The following is a 23,540-nucleotide window of genomic DNA, read 5'->3' as shown; positions in this document are numbered from 1 at the left end:
TGGTTCCTGTTTCTTTTGTCAAGAGCATCGTTCCTATTAATTTTTTTTTCGTTTCTCACGTTATCCCCCAATCCGGTAGATTAAAGGCTAATCCGCTGTAGTACTGAACTCCATTTAAGGGTTTGTCGTTGGCTAATAGGTTGTTGCATGCACAAGGCGAAATTCAAATCCCCAACACTTGTTTAAGCGGACTAATGAGTTAACCACTAGACCAACCCAACTTGGTTTGGTTCCTATTAATTATTATGCATTGCCTGAGAGACGAGTTCTGATGGATTGGGCTAGTCTGAATTCTAGTTTAAGGGCTGAAATGTGGGGCGAAACTCAGATATTTTGCAGAAGTCTCTTTGTTGTAACTTTTATTTTTTATTTTGGTGACCATCTCTTTTTTTTCTTTCGGTGACCGTTTCTTTGTTGTACCTATATACTATACGAAAGAGTTTTAGGTATATTATTGTACTTTTATTCTTTTGAAACATGAATGTCCCATTATTTTGAATAAATCAGATTTAATATAAAAATCTTGGAAAATCCAGATTGAGCTCAACAAACATGGTGTGGGCATTAAATGTGAAATGCATGGAGGACCTGCTGCTATTTCTTCCTTAGACAGTTTGTTTTTTTATTTTTTTTCGGATTCTTAGCACAACACAACACATTCACATTAACCACTCACATAAACTACATGGATTTTTTTTCACACTTCTAGGCTTCTTGCTAAAGCCGAATTAGAAATTAGATGTGGTTGTATGAGAGACACATGATATACCATTTGAACCAGGTCTCCCATCACAGTTTTGGTTTATTTTTTTGTTTTTGGTGATTGAGGGGGCCTAAACCCAAGTTTTGGTTTGATTTAAAGTATCTTATCTGTGCTGCTTGTTTTTGTGTGAGTTTTTTTTTTCTGTTGAATAGTCAGGGCCTAAGTCCATGAGAGAAAACAAAACTACACGCCTACAAGAGCATTGGCCATACGGGCCTCTCTAACATCAGCATTAATCAATCTAATTAACTCTATTCAACCCAAGTCCAAAAAAAAAAACTCTATTCAACCAATTTGAGTTGGTCAATTACTATATGCACCAATTCATTGATTAGCGGTAGGCTCTTAAATGAAACTCAAACAGATTAGTGTTTAGTAGGTTGAGAGATACCGTGGATAAAAGAAAAATTATTCAAATTCCTCTTTTTAGTTTTTTTTTTCTGGGCCTAAGCCCCGTTGGTTTGCCAAAAACAACCCTCTATAATATAAAGAAGGTTTTTTACTTAACATAAACACGTCTTTGTGAGCTTGTGAACCCATTTATATATGGAAGTCATGTTTTGTTGGACTTGATCTGCAAGTCATTTGTACTTGGTGAGTATCCAAGATGGCAGGGTCCTTTTTTTTTTCTGGGGAAAATGGGCCTTACATACGTGTTTTAATGTCAAATCCTTGAAATTGAAAACCAACCGTTAAAACTTAAAAACATATTAACCGAAAAAAAACCCCTATTAAAACCATGAAGAAAAATAAATACGAAAAATAATCTATTTTGGTTTTTTAGTTAAATTAAAAAAAGAAACATTATGTCCTAGTGACTACAGTAATTAGTCGTAACTATATGTTTAGTTGATATCATTGATAGCTAAATCAGTTATAGAATGATTTTTATTTCAGCACATGTGTTTGTTTGGAGGCCATTAAATCGATAAAAAATATATTTTTTAATGTAAAAATATCTTTTTTATTTTTAATGTGTTTAATAAATTTCTAATAGTAAAAATAAAAATACTAGAAAAATAAAAAAATATCTTTTTTAAATAATTCTTTTTTTATAAAAAAAGATATTTTTCACATAATAAATAAACAAAAAAATACTTTTATCTTATTTTATTTAAATATAATTAATAAATAAAAAGAATTTATATGAAATATTCAAATATAAAATTACTTTTATTTTTATAAAAAAAATTTTAAAAAAATATTATTTAAAAAAAATTTCGATAATGATGCCCAAACAAATCATATGTCATTTGGTACATCATCAATGCAAAACAATTTTAATGTATATTTAATTAGTAATACATATGAGTTAATTAACCATTTTTTATACATCAAAACTAAGCTATATATGACTAATTTGACTCTACATTTTAATTTTATGAAATAAACTAATTTCAAAATTTAGATCTAGTTTTTTTAAATTAGTAATATTTTTTCATTCAATTCTAACCTATTAAATCCTAAGTTAATAAAATCGGCTCGGGCAATAATACTAAAAATCGGTGGAGCACAACTAGTGTTGAATTGAAAAATCAGCCGAAAACCAATCGATTGAATGGAATTATGAATTGGACTATTTTGTAAAAAGTCCAAAATGAAGTTTGAAAAAGAAAATTTTAAATAAAAAATTTAAAGACAAAAAAACCCTTAAATTTCCTTTGTGTCTTAGTGTTAGCAGGTTGCTGCTCTACTGTCTTTTTATTTTTCTTATATTGTCTTTGTCTTTTGTTTTCCTTTGTTGCTGTGTTTTGGCTAAGATTTAGTAAGCTTTGGTTTTGGTTTGGTTTTTTACTCTTATTTTGTTGTACCTCATAACATGTTGGTTCTTGTGAGTTATACACTTATTTAAAAAAAAAAAATTTAATTTTTTGTTGTAAATTTGGTAAAATTATAGAGATTAAAGAATTATCTTATAAAAAATAAAAAGTAAAGTATATTTTTTATCTTTGAAATTTGGTCAAAGTTTTAAAAATATCCCTATATTTTATTTTATTTTAATTTTGTCCCACAAGTTTTTCATTTGCATCAAATATATTCTTGATGGCTAATTTTTTAAAAAAAATAGAATCAATTCAACAATAATTATATAAGAATAACATTCAATACAAGCAAATCAAATATAATTGTCATGTATTATTGTTAAATCTTAATTTTTTTAAAAATTTAGCTGTTCAGGATTTATTTGATGCAAATAAAAAAATTTTAGAACAAAACTAAAACAAATAAAAATTAGAAATATTTTTAAAATTTTTGCCAAACTTCAAGTACAAAAAATATACTTTATCCAAAAATAAAACATAGATTATTTTATATTTGGGTCACCTTTTATCGAAAAATTATTTTCTCGATTCTTTAACATATATAGAGTACTTAAAATATAATAGTAAAAGAAATCATGAAACACATCACATTTATATATATAGGTAAACTACTAAAATTGCAATGCACTTGAGTTTTCTAAAACACTAACAATAATAAACCCTCACTTTTGATATCAACAAAAATATCTTTAAATAACATGATAAAAATAACAACAAATTTTTTTTTATATAGGTAGCAACTAATTTTTATATTTCGCAAATTGCTTATGCATTTAAGAAGTTAATTTTAATGAGTTTTTTTGTCGCTAGGATTCCTTTGCTCTGTTAAGATTTTCTTGCTCTGTTAGAATTTATGTGACAGAGTTCAACTGTGCCGACGGATCAACATTTTTTTTTGTTAGAGATAGTGATCAACAGTGTTCGTAACAATAACTACGTATCTTTTACCATAGCTGAGAATCAAAGAGCAGTGATAGAGAGGACCATGGAGAATGACGATGAGAATAACATTCCGATTTAAATAGAAGGGGCGATTTCAGGAGCGACCTCAAAGAGTGCATGACCAGCTTGGTTGGAAGACTCTTTATAGATAAAATTTCTCTGTCGGAACAATGAAAAGAGCTTTTCATGCAATCTGGGGACGACCTGATGGTTTTGGGTAAGTGAAACTGGACATAATTACTTCCAATTTTTCTTTGAGAAGGAGATTGATGTTATGAGAGTGGAAAAAGGCTCTCCATATCTATTCAAAGATTTTGTGCTACATATACAAAGATGGGTGCCTAAAACAGATAGAGTCACGCAAGAAATTAACAAATACCTTGTGTGGATCCAATTCTGGTGGTTCCCGAAATATTACAAGACAACAAAGGTTGGGAGGAAACTAGGAAACAAAATTGGAATAGTTTTAGATGTGGGTCTGTTTAATGTCAAAGGCAGAGAAACGAGAATTGTGAAAGCTAAAGTTGATATGAATGCTGGGAAGAGGGTGAAAGACTGCTTGAAAGTTGCCAAGCCTGACAAAACTATGATTAAGATTATTCTTCGATATGAAAAAGCTGGAACAATTTGCACATATTGTGCAAGAATTGGGCATGAACATGGGAATTGTCCTGTGCTATTAGAGAAAAATAATAATAAGAAGCAGGCTCAAGACATGGTGGATGAGTGGATAAAAGCAACTTAAATAGGAATTAGAGTTTAACAAAAAGAGGAGGTGAATAATGTGTCTTATTAAGGAAAACCAATTGCGAACTGTACAAGAAAGAAGAAACCAATTCCAGATTGTCTCGCTGAATCTTTTTTTGGACTTAGTATCAAGAAAACCAATGCAAACAAGGAGAATGAAGCACCTCATTGTGACCACATACAAGCCGGTAGTGAAGAAAGTGAACTTGCTGCCTAGAAAGAAAATTACTTAAGAATGCCACTTAAGGAGTTGGATGAAAAGAGCACAAGCCAGACAGGGGAGAAAACTAATATGAAAAAGTCAAGAAAGTTTCACAAGATTAAAAACTTAGCAAGAAGTAATGGAGGAGAAATTCCAAAGGTGATAGGGGAAGAGAAATACAAATGCAATGGTGGAGGAAGTGAGCTCAAAGAGGATATGTCTTAGTGAAGGTGATGATGTTGTTTAGATGGTGGGGGTGCCAGTTGTTTAATGACACCCAAGTCATCATGGGGTTAATTGTGTGGAACTGTCGGAATTTGAGAAAACCCCTAACAGTCCACTCTCTTAAAGAAATGTGCAAATCCCACTCTCCTGAGGTTGTCTTTTTATGTGAAACAAAGAATCAACCTTGACTTGTGGAAAAGAAACTTCAATCGTGCGGATTTAGAGATTGAAAGATGGTTGACCCGAATGGTTTATCAGAAGGTATGATAATTGCGTTGAAAGAGAGCATTGAAGTTCAAATAATTTAGTAGGGAGCATACTTTTTTACAGCAAGAATAAAGGATGTTAGTAAAGGAGAAAAGTGGGGGTTGATTGGTGTTCACTTTAGCACAAGTGATATGGACAGATTTAACCAATTTCAGGAACTTGCAGCTCAATTAAATATTTTTGCTGACAAAGTGGTAATATTAGGAGACTTTATTGCAATCAAGTATCAAAGTGAGAAACAGGAAGATAGTGAAAAGTCCTCTAGCTCTATAGAGAATTTCAATCAATTTATTAACGAGAACTCTCTCATAGACTTGCGGATGATAGGACAACCATTCACATAGACCAATAGACACACTAGTGATGAATTAATCAAGGAGAGATTGGATAGAGTGCTAGTGAGGGAACAGTGGTGGGAGAAGTATAATACAACAGTCGTGAGGAGGCTTTCTGAAAATGGATCAGAACACTCTCCATTATTATTAGACACTGACACGCCAAGGTGGCCAACCAAGAGGTAATTTAAATTTCAAGAAAGGTGGTGCGAAAAGAGCAACATCCAACAAATCATTAAAGATACTTGGAGGAGACAAATCGTGGGCTCACCAATGTATATTCTAGCACAGAAGCTAAAGGACCGCAGGCATAAGCTGTTCCAATGGCAATTCCAGAATAACATTAATTCCAAAAATGAAATTGAGAATGCCCTAATGCAGTTAGAATGACTAAAAGGCGAAGGAGTCCATGGAGGAAGAGAGATTAATGAACTAGAAAGCAGGTGGAGGCGGCCTATGTGAAGGAAGAATGTTATTGGAATGAAAAATCGAGATACAAATGGCTAAAGAAAGGGGATCACAACACAAATTTTTCACCAGAAATTCCATGTTAGAAACTGGAAAAATAAGATATGAGGACTAACAAGGAATGATAGTATTGTTGCATCTACCCCTGAAGACATAGCAAAGGTAGCAGAAGAGTACTTTAAAAATATTTTCTCCATGACAAATGACACTAATCCAAATCATCTTTTTGAATACTTCCAACCTAGAATTACAAAGTCTAATAACTGAAAACTATTGAGGTTTGTCAGTAATGAAGAAATTAAAAGAGCAACTTTCAATATTTATTCTATAAGTGCTCTGGGAGATGATGGCTTCACGGCAAAATTTTTTCATAATTATTGGGATATTGTGGGTGAAGATGTCTATAAGGCTATCTGAAACTTTTTTGGAGGAAATAGAATGTTGAAAGGACTAAATCACACCCAAATTTGCTTAATTCTAAAAGTCCCTGGTGCTAGCGACATAACTCAGGTGAGACCGATAAGTTTGTCTGCAGTTTTTTATAAGATCATTTCTAAAGTGATGGTACGTAGAATGCAAAATGTTATGAATATAATTGTGAGCCCGAATCAAAGTATTTTCTTGAAGGGTAGATTAATTTCCGACAATATTCTTGTAGCCCATGAATGTATGCATTACTTGAAGAATAAAAAGAGAGGATTAGAGTATGAAATGGCTCTAAAGCTGGATATGAGTAAAGCTTATGATAGAGTCGAATGTTACTTTTTATGGTTTATGATGAAAAAATGGGTTTTGATCAAAAATGGATTTCTTTGATTAAGGAGTTAGTCTCTACTGTTTCTTATTCTATTCTTGTGGAAGGTCAACCATATGACTTTTTCAGGCTATCAAGGGGGATCCGACAAGGTGACCCCTTATCACCTTATCTTTTTCTAATTTGTGCAAAAGGTCTTTTCTTCATGCTACATAGAGCAGAACAAAACAGAGCAATCCAAGAAATTCAAATACATAGAAGATGTCCAGTAATTAACCACTTACTTTTTGCAGATGATTCGATCCTATTCAGCAAGCCCTCCTCAGACTCATGCAATAACATCTTGACTCTCCTCCTGCAATACGAATACATAAATGGGCAAAAAGTCAATCTTAACAAGTCGACAGCATTTTTTAGGAATAACACACCTTCTAATATTAGAAAAGAACTTGCTGATGTATTACAGATCAATCACATAGGAGCACAAGATAAGTACCTTGGATTACCATCAGTTATCCAACAATCTAAAAAAGCTACTTTTGGTGTAGTTAAGGAAAAATTTTAGAAAAAAGTCCAAGCTCGGAAAAGAAACTTACTTTCTGCTAGGGAAAGACATATTTTGATCAAAGTAGTAGGTGAGGCGATTCCATTATACACCTTATCATGTTTCAAACTCCCTGACAATTTGCTAGACGATATTCACCAGATTTTAAATCAGTTCTGGTGGGGTCATAAGGGGACGAAGAGGAAGATGGCCTGGATCAGTTGGGAAACGATGTCACGACCAAAATCTGAAGGTGGTCTTCGCTCAAAGATCTGAGGGCTCATAACTTGGTGCTACTAGGAAAGCAGTTTTAGCGTGTGGCAATCAAACCAAATTCATTGCTTGCACGACTACTAAAAGGCAAGTATTACAGACTCTCAACAGCTCTAACAGTAGAGAAAGGTGTTCAACCATCATGAGGGTGGCAAAGTCTTCTTGAAAGAAGACCGGTTGTAGAGAAGGGACTTAGATGGAGCATTAGGTATGGCGATATGGTGAATATTTTCAACAATCCATGGCTCCCTCCTCCTTACCCTTTTAGCATTAATTTGATCAAGTAAATCTTTCATGGTGTTCACCAAGTAAAAGATCTGCTCAATAAAGATAGAAGTTGAAACTGGCCACTGATCGAAGATTTACTTCCTACAAGAACTGTGGAGAGGATTAAAGGTGTCTCGCTAAATAACTCAGGTACTGATTCTTTGATTTGAACTTGGAACAAAAGTGGAATATATGATGTCTCATCCAGTTATAAGATTGCATATAGTTTTCAACATCCCTAAATTGAGCAATGCCCTACTCTCGTGCAAAATAAAGGGTTATGGAATGCGATTTGGGGATTGAATGTGCCAACAAAGATACAGATTTTTGTATGGAGAGCGACACATGAGAAGCTTCCGGTGCTTAGCAATATCCATAAAAGATTTCCTGTTACTGCTCCTTTTTGCCCAAAATGTTAGATAAAACCAGAAACAATAATACATTGCTTAACACGATGCCCAATAGCAGAGACAGTTTAGAAGAAGTACATGCCGGTGGAAGCTAAATCTAAGGCATACTAGACTAAATTTGCTTTATGGTGGATGAGAAGAGTAAGGGCAACAAGATCTGGGAGGGATGAAACGAGAAAGTTGGAGGAAGATGCTATATTACTTTGAAATCTGTGAAAGGCCCGCAATTTATTCATCTTTGAAAAAAAGGAATCATCAGCTTCAGACATCATTGTCACAAAATCTTTGCCACAACGAGGAAGCTTTGTGAAGAGTTAGAAAGGAGTAGAAATTAATGAATGCTCATTACCTAAGTTACTTTCTCTTTCTTTAAGTTTTTTTCTCATTTTCTTTTACATTTCGAAAGTGTATTGTGGGAGAACTCCATTTGCTCTGTTTTGTCCCTTTGGACACTTGTAATCCTGTCAATTTTATGGAATGTAATTTATCTTTTTGGAAAAAAAACTGCTTATATATTTGATCTAAACGTTTGTATATTTGGATAACTATTTAGAAAGTACATACAAAAAACTTGATAAAAAATTTTTATCTCTAAATTTTTTTCACTTTTAAAAATTTTATTGGTCATTGGTAAAAAAATTGCAAAAGAATCTATTAGCGTAAAATTACCAATTTTTTAGGATAAAACTCTCTCATTTTTCTAATCATACTTTTCAAAAAAACTACATCAAAATCTAATTTTTAAAGCACCTTTTTGAAAATATATATTTAACATTGAATATTTTTTGTACATTTCAAAATATTTTAAAGATATTTTTATGTCTTTTTATTGATATGTCACTATTTCTAAAACTAATTACTAAATTGCCATTGTTTTCAAATATTTCACCTTACTGCCCCTTTTTCCCATGGTGGCAATAGTTTTTTTTAACTGGCATTGTTAACTTGGAGACACTAAGCTTATTATCAGAAAATGCTGAAAAGATCGCGTTTCCAAGGCCAACATGACAATCCGTGTGGTATCTTTAGCACATGAATTGCCAACATAGAAGGTGCCATGTCAGAAGAAGACAATATCTGAAAATACGTCTCCATAGTAAAAACATGGCACGCATTAGCGCCTCCACTTCCCACCACTTTATCCCAAAGTGAGTCTATTTCTCCCCTTATTTTGCTACTTTCACCCTCTCTCTCTCTCTAAAATTATATTTTATCTCTCTAAAAATTATTTTCAATTATGACTATTTATAATAATTATTTCAAAAGTTATCTAAAATGTTGATTTGGGCCTGAACGTGAGGTCCAGGTCTCTTATTAGGGCAACATCCGATCTTTTTGGTGTTGATGTGCTGCCTGTCCAAGTTTCTCATGAGGAGGAGAGGGGTGGTACCTGCAAGAGACTCTGATGCTTAAGTTAGCAAGGGCTTTAGGCAAGTTTTTAGTAGATTAGAGCGTGAGTTATACCTGGGGGGTGCCAGTATATTTATAGTAGAGTTTGATGACCTCCTTGGTGGTGGTAGTTCTATCTTATCTTATATCTTAAGAGTTTGTTGAGATCATATCTTCTAGATGAGATAGAGATAGTAGAAGAGATTTAGGGGGAGAATTACTTATTTAGATAAGTACACGCCGGTCCCTTTTATTGTGTCTGACCTCTCAAAGAAATCGGGTATCCGGTAGAGGCCATTCTTTAAGGTTGACCTTGTGTCTTTACTGGGCTTGGCTTTATAATTTGGTCCAGGGTATAAACAGTCCCCCTACTTGAGTCCTGATCTTTATATAGGTCAGGCTCGAGCATTCTGTAACTTCTGCTTAGAGGTCGGATGCTCCTTTCTATGGAGGTCGGGGTTTTGACCCGTTTGAAAATTTAAATATTTATTCTTTGTAACTTTTATAAATAGTGTTTAAATCGCTCTTTTGTTTTTCGAAAAACCTTTTTGCCTTTAAAATAGAGCTAGGTCTTTTAAGATGTTGAGTTTCTTTTCATAGGACTGACTTCGAGTAATCAGCCTTTATCAAGTTATTTTTACGACTGGTTTTTTATCCGATCTCATTGAGATCGCTTCATACGAGTTGTTTATATAACTTCTTACATTAACTTGTACCTTATCGCTTCATCTTTCCAACCGAGTTTAGGTCGGACAATGATTTTTTGCGTTTTGTCAAACTTAAGTTAATGCGTCTTAAGTAGGAAACTTTTGAAAAAATAGTAATGAAAGAAATAGGAATTTTTATTAGTAAAATAAAAAAACTCCTTTACAAAAATCTGCATGCAAAGGGATTGAGTGCCCTTAACTTCCGTGCTGGTGCCTTATTAAAAACCCTGAGATCGGGAAAAAGAGTGTACTTTTGCACAAGGTTCGCTACTTAGTTGTAGTACCTTCTTAGCTGTACGTTTGCAAGCGGAGAAGCCCGCCCCGCCAGAAGCCTGCCTTTTGGCGGGCTGGCCCGCCCCATCCCGCCTAGTGAGGCGGTCCCAGAATCCTAACCCGCCCCACTGGTATGCGAAATTGTGATCAATACTTTTCACAACACACATAATCCCCGGTGATGAATCCAAAAATTTGGTGTTCAATACCATGGCATAAACACAACTTCGCACAACTAACCAGCAAGTGTACTGGGTCGTCCAAGTAATAAACCTTACGCGAGTAAGGGTCGATCCCACAGAGATTGTTGGTATGAAGCAAGCTATGGTCACCTTGTAAATCTTAGTCAGGCAGACTCAAATGGATATGAATGATGATATACGAAAACATAAAGATAAAGATAGAGATACTTATGTAATTCATTGGTAGGAATTTCAGATAAGCGTATGAAGATGCTTGTCCCTTCCGTCTCTCTGCTTTCCTACTGTCTTTATCCAATCCTTCTTACTCCTTTCCATGGCAAGCTTATGCAAGGGTTTCACCGTTGTCAGTGGCTACCTCCCATCCTCTCAGTGGAAATGTTCAACGCACCCTGTCACGGCACGGCTATCCATCTGTCGGTTCTCAATCAGGCCGGAATAGAATCCAGTGATTCTTTTGCGTCTGTCACTAACGCCCCGCCTTCAGGAGTTTGAAGCTCGTCACAGTCATTCAATCATTGAATCCTACTCAGAATACCACAGACAAGGTTAGACCTTCCGGATTCTCTTGAATGCCGCCATCAGTTCTAGCCTATACCACGAAGACTCTAATCTCACGGAATGGCTGGCTCGGTTGTCAGGCGAGCACTCGGTTGTCAGGCAATCAACCATGCATCGTGTATCAGGAATCCAAGAGATATTCACCCAATCTAAGGTAGAACGGAGGTGGTTGTCAGGCACACGTTCATAGATGAGAATGATGATGAGTGTCACGGATCATCACATTCATCAAGTTGAAGAACAAGTGATATCTTGGAACAAGAACAAGCGGAATTGAATAGAAGAACAATAGTAATTGCATTAATACTCGAGGTACAGCAGAGCTCCACACCTTAATCTATGGTGTGTAGAAACTCCACCGTTGAAAATACATAAGAACAAGGTCTAGGCATGGCCGAATGGCCAGCCTCCCAAAGAGGGTTCAATCATAAAAACATGATCAAAAGGCTCAAATACAATAGTAAAAGGTCCTATATATAGATAACTAGTAGCCTAGGGTGTACAGAGATGAGTAAATGACATAAAAATCCACTTCCGGGCCCACTTGGTGTGTGCTTGGGCTGAGCATTGAAGCATTTTCGTGTAGAGACTCTTCTTGGAGTTAAACGCCAGCTTTTATGCCAGTTTGGGCGTTTAACTCCCATTCTTGTGCCAGTTCCGGCGTTTAACGCTGGGAATTCTGAGGGTGACTTTAAACGCCGGTTTGGGCCATCAAATCTTGGGCAAAGTATGGACTATCATATATTGCTGGAAAGCCCAGGATGTCTACTTTCCAACGCTGTTGAGAGCGCGCCAATTGGGCTTCTGTAGCTCCAGAAAATCCGCTTCGAGTGCAGGGAGGTCAGAATCCAACAGCATCTGCAGTCCTTTTTAGTCTCTGAATCAGATTTTTGCTCAGGTCCCTCAATTTCAGCCAGAAAATACCTGAAATCACAGAAAAACACACAAACTCATAGTAAAGTCTAGAAAAGTGAATTTTAACTAAAAACTAATAAAAATATACTAAAAACTAACTAGATCATACTAAAAACATACTAAAAACAATGCCAAAAAGCGTACAAATTATCCGCTCATCACAACACCAAACTTAAATTGTTGCTTGTCCTCAAGCAACTGAAAATCAAACAAGATAAAAAGAAGAGAATATGCAATGAATTCCAAAAACATCTATGAAGATCAGTATTAATTAGATGAGCGGGGCTTTTAGCTTTTTGCCTCTGAACAGTTTTGGCATCTCACTCTATCATTTGAAATTCAGAATGATTGGCTTCTTTAGGAACTCAGAATCCAGATAGTGTCATTGATTCTCCTAGTTAAGTATGATGATTCTTGAACACAGCTACTTATTGAGTCTTGGCCGTGGCCCAAAGCACTCTGTCTTCCAGTATTACCACCGGATACATACATGCCACAGACACATAATTGGGTGAACCTTTTCAGATTGTGACTCAGCTTTGCTAGAGTCCCCAATTAGAGGTGTTCAGGGTTCTTAAGCACACTCTTTTGCCTTGGATCACAACTTTATTTCTTTCTTTTTCTTTCTTTTTCTTTTTCTTTTTCTTTTTCTCTTTTTTTTTCGAATTTTTTTTTTGTATTCACTGCTTTTTTCTTGCTTCAAGAATCATTTTTATGATTTTTCAGATCCTCAGTAACATGTCTCCTTTTTCATCATTCTTTCAAGAGCTAATATTCATGAACCACAAATTCAAAAGACATATGCACTGTTTAAGCATACATTAAGAAAATAAAAGTATTGCCACCACATCAAGATAATTAAACTGTTATAAAATTCAAAATTCATGCAATTCTACTCTTTTTCAATTAAGAACATTTTTTTTATTTAAGAGAGGTGATGGATTCATAGGACATTCATAACTTTAAGGCATAGACACTAAGACACTAATGATCACAAGACACAAACATAGACAAACATAAGCACTAAAATTCGAAAAACAGGAAAATAAAGAACAAGGAAATTAAAGAACGGGTCCACCTTAGTGATGGCGGCTTGTTCTTCCTCTTGAAGATCTTATGGAGTGCTTGAGCTCCTCAATGTCTCTTCCTTGTCTTTGTTGCTCCTCTCTTATGAATTTCATGGAGGAGAACAGAGTGTTCTTGGTGCTCCACCCTTAGTTGTCCCATGTTGGAACTCAATTCTCCTAGGGAGGTGTTTAGTTGCTCCCAATAGTTTTGTGGAGGAAAGTGCATCCCTTGAGGCATCTCAGGAATTTGATGATGAGAGGGGTCTCTTGTTTGCTCCATCCTCTTCTTAGTGATGGGCTTGTCCTTATCAATGGGGATGTCTCCCTCTATGTCAACTCCAACTGAATAACAGAGGTGACAAATGAGATGAGGAAAGGCTAACCTTGCCAAGGTAGAGGACTTGTCCGCCACCTTATAAAGTTCTTGGGATATCACCTCATGAACTTCTATTTCTTCTCAAATCATGATGCTATGAATCATGATAGCCCGGTCTATAGTAACTTCGGACCGGTTGCTAGTGGGAATGATTGAACGTTGGATAAACTCCAACCATCCTCTAGCCACGGGTTTGAGGTCATGCCTTCTCAGTTGAACCGGCTTCCCTCTTGAATCTCTCTTCCATTGGGCGCCCTCTTCACATATGACTGTGAGGACTTGGTCCAACCTTTGATCAAAGTTGACCCTTCTAGTGTAAGGATGTTCATCTCCTTGCATCATGGGTAAGTTGAATGCCAACCTTACATTTTCCGGACTAAAATCCAAGTATTTCCCCCGAACCATAGTAAGCCAATTCTTTGGATCCGGGTTCACACTTTGGTCATGGTTCTTGGTGATCTATGCATTGGCATAGAACTCTTGAACCATTAAGATTCTGACTTGTTGAATGGGGTTGGTAAGAACTTCCCAACCTCTTCTTCGGATCTCATGTCAGATCTCCGGATATTCACTCTTTTTGAGTGAAAAAGGGACCTCGGGGATCACCTTCTTCAAGGCCACAACTTCATAGAAGTGGTCTTGATGCACTCTTGAGATGAATCTTTCCATCTCCCATGACTCGGAGGTGGAAGCTTTTGCCTTCCCTTTCCTCTTTCTAGAGGTTTCTCCGGCCTTGGATGCCATAAATGGTTATGGAAAAACAAAAAGCAATGCTTTTACCACACCAAACTTAAAAGGTTTGCTCGTCCTCGAGCAAAAGAAGAAAGAAGAGAGTAGAAGAAGAAGAAATGAGGAAGAAGGGAATGGCTTTTTGTTCGGCCAAAAAGGGGAGAAGTGGTGGTTTGGTTGTGTGAAAATGAAGGAGTGAAGATGGGTTTATATAGGAGTGGGGGGGCTCATGGTTCGGTCATGTATGGGTGGGTTTGGGAGGGAAAGTGGTTTGAATTTGAAGGGTGAGGTAGGTGGGGTTTTATGAAGGATGGATGTGAGTGGTGAAGAGAAAGATGGGATTTGATAGGTGAAGGGTTTTTTGGGGAAGAGGTGTTGAGGTGATTGGTGAATGGGTGAAGAAGAGAGAGAGTGGTGGGGTAGGTGGGGATCCTGTGGGGTCCACAGATCCTGAGGTGTCAAGGAAAAGTCATCCCTGCACCAAGTGGCAAGTAAAAATGCGTTTTGAGCCAATTCTGGCGTTAAACACCGGGCTGGTGCCCATTTCTGGCATTTAACGCCAGTCTGGTGCCCCTTTCTGGCATTAAACGCCCAGAATGGTGCCAGACTGGGCATTAAACGCCCAACAACTAGCCTTACTGGCGTTTAAATGTCAGCACGCTCTCCTCCAGGGTGTGCTGTTTTTCTTTCTGTTTTTCATTCTGTTTTTGCTTTTTCAATTGATTTTGTGACTTCTCATGATCATCAACCTACAAAAGAACACAAAATAACAAAGGAAAATAGATAAAATATAACATTGGGTTGCCTCCCAACAAGCGCTTCTTTAATGTCAGTAGCTTGACAGAGGGCTCTCATGGAGCCTCAGAAATACTCAGAGCAATGTTGGAACCTCCCAACACCAAACTTAGAGTTTGAATGTGGGGGTTCAATACCAAACTTAGAAGTTGGTTGTGGCCTCCCAACACCAAACTTAGAGTTTGACTGTGGGGGCTCTGTGTGGCTCTGTTTTGAGAGAAGCTCTTCATGCTTCCTCTCCATGATGACAGAGGGATATCCTTGAGCCTTAAACACAAAGGATTCTTCATTCACTTGAATGATCAATTCTCCTCTATCAACATCAATCACAGCCCTTGCTGTGGCTAGGAAGGGTCTGCCAAGGATGATGGATTCATCCATGCACTTCCCAGTCTCTAGGACTATGAAATCAGCAAGGATGTAATGGTCTTCAACTTTTACCAGAACATCCTCTACAAGTCCATAGGCTTGTTTTCTTGAATTGTCTGCCATCTCTAGTGAGATTTTTACAGCTTGCACCTCAAAGATCCCTAGCTTCTCCATTACAGAGAGAGGCATGAGGTTTACACTTGACCCTAAGTCACACAAGGCCTTCTTGAAGGTCATGGTGCCTATGGTACAAGGTATTGAAAACTTCCCAGGATCCTGTCTCTTTTGAGGTAGTTTCTGCCTAGACAAGTCATTCAGTTCCTTGGTGAGCAAAGGGAGTTCATCTTCCCAAGTCTCATTCCCAAATAACTTGTCATTTAGCTTCATGATTGCTCCAAGGTATTTAGCAACTTGCTCTTCAGTGACATACTCATCCTCTTCAGAGGAAGAATACTCATCAGAGCTCATGAATGGCAGAAGAAAGTCCAATGGAACCTCTATGGTCTCATTTTGAGCCTCAGATTCCCATAGTTCCTCATTGGGGAACTCATTGGAGGCCAGTGGACGTCCATTGAGGTCTTCCTCAGTGGCGTTCACTGCCTCTTCCTCCTCTCCAAATTCGGCCATGTTGATGGCTTTGCACTCTCCTTTTGGATTTTCTTCTGTATTGCTTGGAAGAGTACTAGGAGGGAGTTCAGTAATTTTCTTGCTCAGCTGACCCACTTGTGCCTCCAAATTTCTAATGGAGGACCTTGTTTCAGTCATGAAACTTTGAGTGGTTTTGATTAGATCAGAGACCATGGTTGCTAAGTCAGAGGTATTCTGCTTAGAACTCTCTGTCTGTTGCTGAGAAGATGATAGAAAAGGCTTGCTATTGCTAAACCTGTTTCTTCCACCATTATTGTTGTTGAAACCTTGTTGAGGTCTCTGTTGATCCTTCCATGAGAGATTTGGATGATTTCTCCATGAAGGATTATAGGTGTTTCCATAGGGTTCTCCCATGTAATTCACCTCTTCCATTGAAGGGTTCTCATGATCATAAGCTTCTTCTTCAGATGAAGCTTCCTTAGTACTGCCTGGTGCATTTTGCATTCCAGACAGACTTTGAGAAATCATATTGACTTGTTGAGTCAATATTTTGTTCTGAGCCAAAAACTTGGTATGCAAAATTGTGATCAATACTTTTCACAACACAAATAATCCCCGGTGATGAATCCAAAAACTTGGTGTTCAATACCATGGAATAAACACAACTTCGCACAACTAACCAGCAAGTGTACTGGGTCGTCCAAGTAATAAACCTTACGCGAGTAAGGGTCGATCCCACAGAGATTGTTGGTATGAAGCAAGCTATGGTCACCTTGTAAATCTTAGTCAGGCAGACTCAAATGGATATGAATGATGATATACGAAAACATAAAGATAAAGATAGAGATACTTATGTAATTCATTGGTAGGAATTTCAGATAAGCGTATGAAGATGCTTGTCCCTTCTGTCTCTCTGCTTTCCTACTGTCTTTATCCAATCCTTCTTACTCCTTTCCATGGCAAGCTTATGCAAGGGTTTCACCGTTGTCAGTGGCTACCTCCCATCCTCTCAGTGGAAATGTTCAACGCACCCTGTCACGGCACGGCTATCCATCTGTCAGTTCTCAATCAGGCCGGAATAGAATCCAGTGATTCTTTTGCGTCTGTCACTAACGCCCCGCCTTCAGGAGTTTGAAGCTCGTCACAGTCATTCAATCATTGAATCCTACTCAGAATACCACAGACAAGGTTAGACCTTCCGGATTCTCTTGAATGCCGCCATCAGTTCTAGCCTATACCACGAAGACTCTGATCTCACGGAATGGCTGGCTCAGTTGTCAGGCGATCAACCATGCATCGTGTATCAGGAATCCAAGAGATATTCACCCAATCTAAGGTAGAACGGAGGTGGTTGTCAGGCACACGTTCATAGGTGAGAAGGATGATGAGTGTCACGGATCATCACATTCATCAAGTTAAAGAACAAGTGATATCTTGGAACAAGAACAAGCGGAATTGAATAGAAGAACAATAGTAATTGCATTAATACTCGAGGTACAGCAGAGCTCCACACCTTAATCTATGGTGTGTAGAAACTCCACCGTTGAAAATACATAAGAACAAGGTCTAGGCATGGCCGAATGGCCAGCCTCCCAAAGAGGGTTCAATCATAAAAACATGATCAAAAGGCTCAAATACAATAGTAAAAGGTCCTATATATAGATAACTAGTAGCCTAGGGTGTACAGAGATGAGTAAATGACATAAAAATCCACTTCCAGGCCCACTTGGTGTGTGCTTGGGCTGAGCATTGAAGCATTTTCGTGTAGAGACTCTTCTTGGAGTTAAACGCCAGCTTTTATGCCAGTTTGGGCGTTTAACTCCCATTCTTGTGCCAGTTCTGGCGTTTAACGCTGGGAATTCTGAGGGTGACTTTAAATGCCGATTTGGGCCATCAAATCTTGGGCAAAGTATGGACTATCATATATTTCTGGAAAGCCCAGGATGTCTACTTTCCAACGCCGTTGAGAGCGCGCCAATTGGGCTTCTGTAGCTCCAGAAAATCCGCTTCGAGTGCAGGGAGGTCAGAATCCAACAGCATCTGCAGTCCTTTTTAGTCTCTGAATCAGATTTTTGCTCAGGTCCTTCAATTTCAGCCAGAAAATACCTGAAATCACAGAAAAACACAAAAACGCATAGTAAAGTCCAGAAAAGTGAATTTTAACTAAAAACTAATAAAAATATACTAAAAACTAACTAGATCATACTAAAAACATACTAAAAACAATGCCAAAAAGCGTACAAATTATCCGCTCATCACCCACCTATTGGCGGGCTGGCGAGCCGGCAGGCTAAACCCGCCAAATATCCTCTTTTTTTAACTTTTAACTATTAAATAATATATATAAAGGCATAAAAAATCTCTCCTATTTTTTACTTTTAACTATTATAATTTCTAAAAGTATAAACAAATTATAATTTTTATATTCACAAATATTAAAGTCTTTGTAATTATAAATATCTAATAAATATAATTAAACCAAGTTTTCATCCAAAACATAATTATAAATATTGTTCCAAAAACAAAATAAACATAAACTAAAACATAATTATAAATATTATCTCTAAAATAAAATAAATATAATCCCAAACACTCAATTTTCATCTTCATTCTCTTGTAAGTTGGGTTGGAAAAAGTTGAGTTTTGGCAAAAAAATTATAAAAATACCCCTTGCCAAAAAAATACTAAGCCCGGCGGGGAAGCCCGCCCCGCCCCGCCAAAGCCCGTCGTTTAAGGGGTGCAAGTTAGGCGGACTTTTACTATTTGGCGGTCTCAATTTTTCATCTCAGCCCGCCTTTTTTGGCGGGTTACGCGGGCCGGCCCGACAGGTTTAGGCCCGTTTGCCACCCCTACGTGCCAGGACCTCAGGAGCTTTTACCCTTGGAGGTCAGACACTTTGTAGTAGCCTTTGTCTAAGACCTCTACTATTTTGTAGGGTCGTTTCCAATTAGCAGCCAGCTTTCCTTCTCCTTCTCCCGGGCTTGGTACGGTATATTTGGCCGAGGAAGAGATTCCCTTAGTCGAAAATTTTCTTCCATGTTGATGTATTTCTCCGCCCTTTCTTGAACTTCATTTAGGAAAGTCAGGTGTCGTTTGGATATGGATTGGGAGAATGGCCCCTCTATGAGGTTGTTGACTAGTCCCATGATCACAGCTTCAGTGGTAGGCTCTGGATTTCTATGCATGCTTTGTTGAACCTTTTTATATAGTTTCGGAGGGTTTCCCCCATCTCTTATTTGATTCCTAGCAAGCTCGGTGCATGTTTTGGTTTATCCTTCTAGATGGAGAACTTGGTCAGAAATTTTCGGGATAGGTCATCGAAACTAATTACCGATCTGGGAGGTAAGGTGTCAATCCACTTCATAACTGCCTTATTTAGAGTGGTCAGGAATACTTTGCAGCGGGTAGCATCTGAGGCACCTGCCAAGTACATTCTACTATTGAAGTTGTTGAGTTGGTGTTTGGAGTCAGTCGTCCCGTCATAGAGGTCCATGTCAAGGGTTTTAAAGTTCCTCGGTACTTTGGCCGGCATGATCTCTTTGGAGAATGGGTCTTCTTGTCCCAGAGGGCTGTTTTCCCGATCTGTCCAACTAGTTCGGCTTCGGAGATCGGTCTCTAGCTTTTGGAGCTTTTCATCTAGCTCCCTCCGTTGTCTTATCTCTCTTCGTAGCTCTCGTTCGGCCTCCTACTATCTTTTCACCTGATATTCAAGTTGTTCTAACCGATCTCGTTGGCTTCGGATGAGGCCCAGTATTTTGGCTGTTTGAGGGGGTACTTCTTCCTCGCAGTGACAAACTTCTGAACAGATCTGCCTTGGCCAAGGGTTAGCCGCTGGTCTTTCCTCCTGTGGACTTTGTGGTTGAGGTGATGGTGGTAGTATAGTGGTGTTGCCTTTAGGTTGGGGCTTACCTTCAGATTCGGATGCCATATAGCCATTTTCATGTTGGTTGTCCACCATCGTCGTTGGATGAACTCCAGGTCCCCAGCAATGGCACCAATGTTTCGAGGGTTACCTGAAACATTGATTTGGACCTGAATGTGAGGTTCAGGTCCCTTATTAGGGCAACGTCCGACCTCTTTGGTGCCAAGATGCTACCTGTCTGAGTTCCTCGTGAGGAGGAGTGGGTAGTACCTGCAAGAGACTCCGATGCTTAAGTTAGCAAGGGTTTTAGGCAAGTTTTTAGTAGATTAGAGTGTGAGTTATATCTGGGAGTGCCAATGTATGTATAGTAGAGTTTGATGACCTCCCTGGTGGCGATAGTGCTATCTTATCTTATATCTTAAGAGTTTGTTGAGATATTATCTTCTAGATGAGATAGAAATAATCTGAGAGATTTGGAGAAGCAGTTACTTATTTAGATAAGTACAAGCCAGTCCTTTTCGTCGTGTCCAACCTCTCAAAGAGGTTGGGTATCCGGTAGAGGCCATCATTTGAGGTAGACTTTGTGTCTTTATTGAGCCTGGCTTTATAATTTGAATCAGAATACGAACAATAATATAAGACATATTTGTTATGATAATTTTGTGTATAAATTAGTTTTTATAATTTAATTTTAGGTTTATGAATTATTTCTTAGACTTTTAAGTTAGTTGAAATTAAATATTTTAGTTAGATTAAGTTAGGAATTCATTATGTATGTTACTCTTTGAAGATGTTAATTTTAGATTATTTTACCTTTAGAATTATGGCTGTCTATGTTAATCGCGGCACATTAGATCCATCTGTTTTAGAATTACAAGTATATTATGTCTCCCAACATATGGAGGGATTTATGGACTGAATACTTATTGTTAGGTGAGGGGGATGGACAATTGATTTAATTCACATGGAATACTACATTATTGACCATCATTTTATATCTGCATTAATCGAGAAATGACATTCGAAAATTCATATTTTTCACACATTTTCGGAGAATGTACAATCACATTTGAGATATTGACATGATTTCAAGTCTCTTAATTGATGGTCAAGTGATCTCTAGACCAACTAGGGGTGATTGAGATGAGATATAAGACACATTACTAGGTGTGGTTCTTTTTTTTTTTTTTAATGGTAGAGAAACTCGAATCCGCGACATCTAAATAAATAGAAAAATTTTACCGTGTTGAACCAAAGATCCTTCAGCACTCACAGATGTTACGTGTCTTGGCCATAGTTGAAACTCGTGTACAGAGAAAAGTAATGTCGTTCTTAATATAGTGAATGATGATCTTAAAAAAAGTCACGATGGGCCCCGCAGTTGGCAGGGTCTGTGACAATTATCCGTACTTAGCAGAAGATTTATTGATGATAATGAATGTAGTTAACAATAATATAATTGGGGTAATTAATTTTTTATTAAATGGGCGGGCCGTTAAATAATTACCTAGATGGGCTTTGGATATTGAACATGTAGATGTGTTGGTCTGGAGGAAAAAGATCCAATAGTGTGAAGGGAAAAAAAGGATTGGGCAAACAGGTAAACGTAATACATGCCTAATTAACTTTTATGTTCGAGTCCAGTGTTAGAAATAGTCTAATTTTCCTGTATGTCATATTTTTTATGTTTTAAAATGTCTAAATCGGTGCAAGCAGTTGTTTTTTGCATTTTAACTTTATTTTTAACAAAAGATAAATTAATCTTACAGTTAGTTAGTTGATTGTGTGTTTTAATTAAGAAGGGTTAAAAAAATGTTAGATATAAACAGTATCCTGAAATTCAAATAGTCGAACGAGTTTTAAAATAATAAATCATTGAAAAAGTCGTTTCCAATATTATACATGATTAAGAAAATGCAATTTAATATTTGTGGACATCTATAAACAATAATATTAAAATAATTATTTAATATCTTAATAATATATTAAGGGGGAGAATAAAATTATGAATAATATTTGTAATCATATTATAGCAGTTGGCATTTTCATATATTAGATTAATCATTTGAGATTTATTTGACATATGTTATAACAATATATGTAATTAAACTAAATTGTTTATGTATTTTAAAAATTCATATTATATTACATAGAGCAAATCACAAGTGACGGAGGGTGTGGGTGAAGCTGACGGGTTGGGTCCTCTTTTTTTGGGTATAATATTTTTCTAAGCCCATTCAAATTTTTTAACCAAACTGAAGCCCGAGCGTAAAAAACCAAAAATCAATTACGTTACATTATATTTAATCTACAATTAATTAGCTTATTGTTACTTCTAATTTATTTGATTAGAAACCTCGATTTTCGCACTCCTACTGAATTGTGGGACCTTCTATTGTCTTCAACTGCAACACATGCAGAAGCAGTAAATGTTTCAACGGAATACGTGTTCCCACCATATTGAGACAAACAAAAACAACATCTGCTGAAGAATCTTTCTTTCAGCATAGTAACATCTTCCAAATAAGTATAAAAAAATCATGGCATCTAAGTTATAACTCGTTGAAAGATGTGGTTCTTTTTCCATACTCATACCCCTACCCGTATATCAATTCCCCACCTTCTTGATTTTTTGTTATACAATTTGCTTTAACACTTGTTTACAAATTTGTATTTCTTTATGACAATGCTTTATATTAGGACTTTGATCATCAATATATATTTATGCTTTTAACACCAGTTAAATTCTATAACATGTTTTAATACAAGAGAATATTTACATTCAACATTAATTTAAATATTCATAATCAATTATTTATTAATATTAATATACATATTATTAATTTAAATAGTTAGTATTCATTAAATTTACATGCTTAATATTAATTTATATATTAATTTTAAAAAAATTATTTACACGTCACATGGATGTGCCAATACGGTCTGTGCCTTCTTCAAACGCAGTGTCTTTTCTGTTATCGTCTACTTCATCAGATACATCAATGACTTATGAATTTTTCTTGTTGTGGGTGTCATTTGTTTTAACATTTTCATCTTGAATTTACCAATCAATTTAGCGCTTTCGAATCAGTAACGCAAAAAACAAAAAAAACAAAAAAAACCTCTGTAAAAAAAAAATAACAATTGGGTAAAATATTTGAAAATAGTAGTACTTTGATAACTAGTTCTAGAAAAAATGATAGATAGATAAAAATGTTCATTATTAAAAATAAGTTATTTTTGTCTGTATTTTAAACTTAAAATAAACTTAAAATGATAGATTGATGAATTCTCTTTTTTTTTTTTATCTCTTCTTATTTATATACTCACAATAGGTATTTAAATTTTAAATTTAAACTAAGATGCTTCTTGGCCAATACAATTTAGATGATAGGTAAACTTCATTAAAATTTAAAATTTGAAACTCCTACTCCCTTGTTAACAGGGGTAGTTGAACAACGGAGGGAGGAGCATCACTCTCAACTTTTTATAAAATAAGACTAATTTTATGGTGTCTATCAATTGTTTAATTTATGTTTAATTTATTTTTTGTGATAAATTTTAATTTTTTTAAAATAATTTATTTTTATATCTTTTAAATTAAATATTAACTTTTAATTTTTTTTAATAAATAAGTATCATTTTTTAGATACTATAACATTCACAATAAAATAATTAGTAGTACTTTT

The 23,540-nt window shown here is 36.4% G+C and overlaps 1 protein-coding gene across 1 annotated transcript; it reads left to right on the top strand.

Moving 5' to 3' along the window:
• Positions 1 to 3,802: 3,802 nt before the first annotated feature.
• LOC140175065 (uncharacterized) lies at positions 3,803 to 4,273 on the top strand. Its single transcript, XM_072201972.1, has one exon. The coding sequence runs from the start codon at positions 3,803 to 3,805 to the stop codon at positions 4,271 to 4,273; it is 471 nt and encodes a 156-aa protein (XP_072058073.1).
• The last annotated feature ends 19,267 nt before the right edge of the window (positions 4,274 to 23,540 follow it).

The sequence above is a fragment of the Arachis hypogaea genome, chromosome 9 (assembly GCF_003086295.3).
Source record: "Arachis hypogaea cultivar Tifrunner chromosome 9, arahy.Tifrunner.gnm2.J5K5, whole genome shotgun sequence".
Taxonomy (NCBI): Eukaryota; Viridiplantae; Streptophyta; class Magnoliopsida; order Fabales; family Fabaceae; genus Arachis; species Arachis hypogaea.
This window is presented reverse-complemented; position numbering and strand designations above follow the sequence as displayed.